Genomic DNA, 4,094 nt, shown 5'->3' with positions numbered 1-4,094 from the left:
ATGCAGTTTACTATTCAGGACCTGACCTCATAATTTGAGTGGAATATCATGTGTGTGTGGCAAATACGCTTCCTGCTGTTTTACATAAAATCCCTTAAGAAGCATTTTTGTGGCCATTATCAGTTCCTTTAAACCAAACCTTATTGATTACAGCTGGAAATGAAGCGGCCAGTTCGAAACAAAATCTGTGGACACTCTTATGAAGAAGAGGCCATTCTAAAATTTATCCAGACTCGAAAGCAGCAAAAGAAGAAAGTCCGGTAAGCTAACAATATGTGGAAAAGCTATTTGCTTTGCTGTGTAAGTGGAATTTTACTCCACTGGTTCTAGGAAATGTATTTGGATTGGCAAGGCTGCAGGAAGTAATACCTCAGTGTCTGCCCAAGTCACAGCCTCCTCATTAGTACTGTACACGTGAAGGAGCTTTTCTTTTTAATCAAAACAATGTGTAAGGAAATATTCAGGAAGTGTGTGGGGAAGTTACAGCCACTCGTGGTACCTGCACAACAGAAGCAAAGAGATTTTGTATAGCCAGCAAGAGAAATTCCAGCTTCCTAAAATATAGTGGCTGATTTTCTTTAGCAAGCCCTGAAATTAATGAAAAAAAGAATAAACATCCCCTCTGTGCATCCTCTTTGCAGTTGTATTTCGATACAACTGAGAAATATTAAAACACTTAAGTGAGTGCTAAAGTGAGAAGTATTAAAGCACAATGTTTTAGGCAGTACAGAGTTTAAGAACAATCAGACATAGCTTTAAGAATGATCAGACAGGATTGTGCAATACCTATTATGATGCAATTAAATAATTCTTACTTTATATCATCAAAGCAGCCTGCTACTTTCCACACAGGACATATTTTTTGAATGAAAAGGTGTAACAGTGGAATATTTAAACCTGGATCTCTCTGCTCAAAGTTTCAGACTGAAGAAGTTTTTGATATTTAAAAAAAAAATTTTTTTTTTTTTTTAAAAAGAGAAGACAAAGGGCTCAAACTTTTTAGAGAAAGTTTAGAGGACATATAATTTCATCACTAATTTTACATTTGCTTTTACACCATATACACTAGAGCACCATGCTTTGGGGCTTGTGACCTCATGGAGACTTAGCAGTTGTGGACTTTTTAATAACGTGCGGTTTGTGCACGCTCAGGAAAGTCTGTCATAAACTCACAACCTGATTTCCCCAACAGGCAGCTACTTCTCCATCCATTGCTCTTGCATTTCCATTAGACTCTATGTACTCTGCCATGGGGGATACAACGGTAGAGTGGGACTTTTTATTCCTCACTCCTGCTATAAAACTAAGCATCAACTGGGATGTCCAGCCACTACCTTAGTGTCGAGACATCTTGAAGAACGAAACAGATGTGTCTTGCCTGTGTTATGAGGTCTAGGGAGAAAAAGGTGAAGTGAGTGCAATATCCTGGGAATAAAAACAAAACCAGCAATGTGGCTGAACAGAGTCTTGTCTGGAAAAACGAATGAGATTTAGGAAATAGTTCACAAATTGGAGAGAAGAAAGTGAGTGTTCTGGAGGATAGGGACAGGTTAGGAACCATGTGCTCAGCAGCCCAACACCGTAACAAAAATACCTTCTTCAATACAGAACTGCATTTAGGATGTTCATCTCTAAATAATTCTACATGACAGAAAATGTCATGGTAGTAGATATTGTCACGGTGAATCAAAAGTTTCACTGTTGCTGAAAAACTAATAGAGTCACATGACTGAATTTTTATTTTACCTTTTAAGAAATCAAAGCCTTAGAGAAATTTTAGAGTTAAAAAAATCATGTAAGCTGTCCAGCACCTAGCTCTAAAAGCTACCTTATACACGAAATAAAGTTATTTGTGCAGTCAGAATACTGAAAGTTCTTAATTTTGAGTTTGCAACCTTACTGTTTTCACAGTAGTTACTCTGTTTGCTAGAAAAGCACACACACAGCAATAACTCGGTATCACTGTAACTAAGTTAAGAAAGGCCACTTGGTTTTCTCTGCCCAGTCTCACTGACTCGCTGTAATTTTAACCTTTCTTGTGAAAATGCAGTCAGTTTTGAAAAACCATAGCCTGCTGTGCTGGGGAGACAAGCCAGCTGATGCCACAACTTCCCCACACGAGCACCCTGTTCTTGTGGTGTTGCTACTTGACTGTGCTCCTGCCAGCAATATTCAGGTGGAGGCAGGTGTCTTGACAGAGCGGAGTTGGGGTTAGGGGTATTCCTTCTACCCGGACTCTGAAATTAAAGCTGTTGCTCACTCTGGAGTTACAGAAGTGCCTGTTTCCTCACACGTACTTCCCAGCTGGGATTCACGGGATCCCTGCGGTGCCCTTGGCAGCACCCTGGCTGAATGTCAGCTCTTCAGCTGACGTACGCACAGCCACCGGTTTTGTGCTGATAGACTCATCATAGACTCCTTTAGGCAACTCTTACGTGTCAGTTTGCTCACTATTTTCCACTGCCTGGAAGGACATACTAATACTTTATGCTTACAGGAAACTTTGGAAACTTTCTAGGTGCTTGTTATTCATTAATCTGGCAAACTATTGCTCTACTAAGGTGACAAATGGGAAAACTGAGGCACAGAGCAATTGACTTATCTATGACAAACAAAGTAAGCTGGGCACAAATGTAGAGTAAAAGCTACAAGTACTGAGTACAGTTAAGTTCAGTATCTCAGACAAAAGTTATTCCTAACAGATGAAAAATCAAGGAAAAGTGTTATTTCTGACTACAGGTACCATCTGTGCATGTTTGGGCTGTTGCCAAGGAAAATGACCTTTGCTCACAGAGTATCTTTCACCCTGCTGTCTTTATCTGGCTGTTTCAAGTAGTTGTAAGACATTTTGTATTTGATTATCATTTAGAGGCTGTTAATTTGACCCCTTCTTCCCTTTCTTTGCTTTCTCAGTTCATAAAAGGCCAGGTAAATTTTTACACCAACTACATCATCCACTGATTCATCAGTCAGCCTTTGCAAGTCTCACTCTCTTTTGTCTATTTCCCTGTGAATTAGTTTCCTTATTTATCTGTCAGTGAAGCTTATACTTCCCCACTGCAGATTAATAGTTTGTAGAGGACTGCAAAGAGGGAAAGCAACGCAGAAAGATGCCCATGCAATGCTAGTAGCATTACTGATGCAGGCAGCTTATGTACATGAAGCAAGAGAGTGATCTACAGGTGAGAAGCTCTGTCTCTCACTGTGTTCCTTCCTTTGTTCAGCTGTTGATTTACACCAGTTTAGATAAATGGATTTATTTTTCCCCGCAGACAGCTGGTGAAGAGCAAAAAAGGTAACAAGGAACTGACAGAGAGAAGGAAGCCCAGATAAATAAAATAAACTAGCAGATGTTATGTAAAAGCCTATATCTGACAAATAGAGTTCTTCCGATTCAATGGAGTCTCTCTCTTCTTTTTTAACAGGTGCCCTAAAATTGGCTGTAGCCATGCTGATGTAAAAGGATCAGATCTTGTGCCAGATGAAGCACTTAAAAGAGCAATTGACAGTAAGAATAAACAAAGCTGGTCAACACTGGAGAAGTCAGATGAATACGATACTTCCACAGACAAAATTTGTTGTTAGAGGTCTTGTGAGATAAGCTGCTGATTTTCAGTAGGTTGTATAACTGATAGTTATTTAAAGTGTTTCATGTATAAGCAAGGTTGAAGGTCTCGGCTGTAACTGAAAGCATTTTTTCAACTGCCAACTATGAGGAATTCCAGTTTAACTTGTTCGGGGTTTTTTTAACCTTCCTGAAATTCTGAAAGCTTACATTTTTTAAATAAAGCACATTTTGCAGCATTTAACATTCCTTGTCAGCGTGCTAATGTTTTGAGCGTATTAGAGATGCAGATTCTGCCGCGTGTAATAGCAAGTGATTTGCTCACTGCTGCGGATAGTTCTGTTCTGTAACTGCTGAGAATACTCAGAGTAGGACACTCAGGGTAGGGATTTACCCGTGTGACATACCCTGCTTGGTATCAATCCCATGTTTTAATACAAACCTCAGGAAAACTTAGTAGAGCTTAATTTGTAGGAAGTGCTGCACATCTATACCTTATGTGTAGACACGCAAAATTTCCACTCAGCTT

General features: G+C 39.5%; 1 protein-coding gene across 1 annotated transcript in view; it reads left to right on the top strand.

Moving 5' to 3' along the window:
* The window catches only part of NSMCE2 (non-SMC element 2, MMS21 homolog (S. cerevisiae)), a 5,615-nt gene extending 1,826 nt beyond the window's left edge, over positions 1-3,789 (top strand). Inside the window, exons 4-5 of the mRNA XM_009870524.1 lie at positions 154-260; positions 3,426-3,789. Coding sequence (XP_009868826.1) covers positions 154-260; positions 3,426-3,585 — 267 coding nt within the window. The 3' untranslated portion in view covers positions 3,586-3,789. The remainder of the gene's footprint in view (positions 1-153; positions 261-3,425) is intronic.
* Positions 3,790-4,094: the final 305 nt, after the last annotated feature.

The sequence above is a fragment of the Apaloderma vittatum genome, unplaced genomic scaffold, assembly GCF_000703405.1.
Source record: "Apaloderma vittatum isolate BGI_N311 unplaced genomic scaffold, ASM70340v1 scaffold21535, whole genome shotgun sequence".
NCBI lineage: Eukaryota > Metazoa > Chordata > Aves > Trogoniformes > Trogonidae > Apaloderma > Apaloderma vittatum.
Note: the sequence above shows the minus strand (reverse complement) of the source record. Positions and strands in the feature narration are given on the sequence as shown.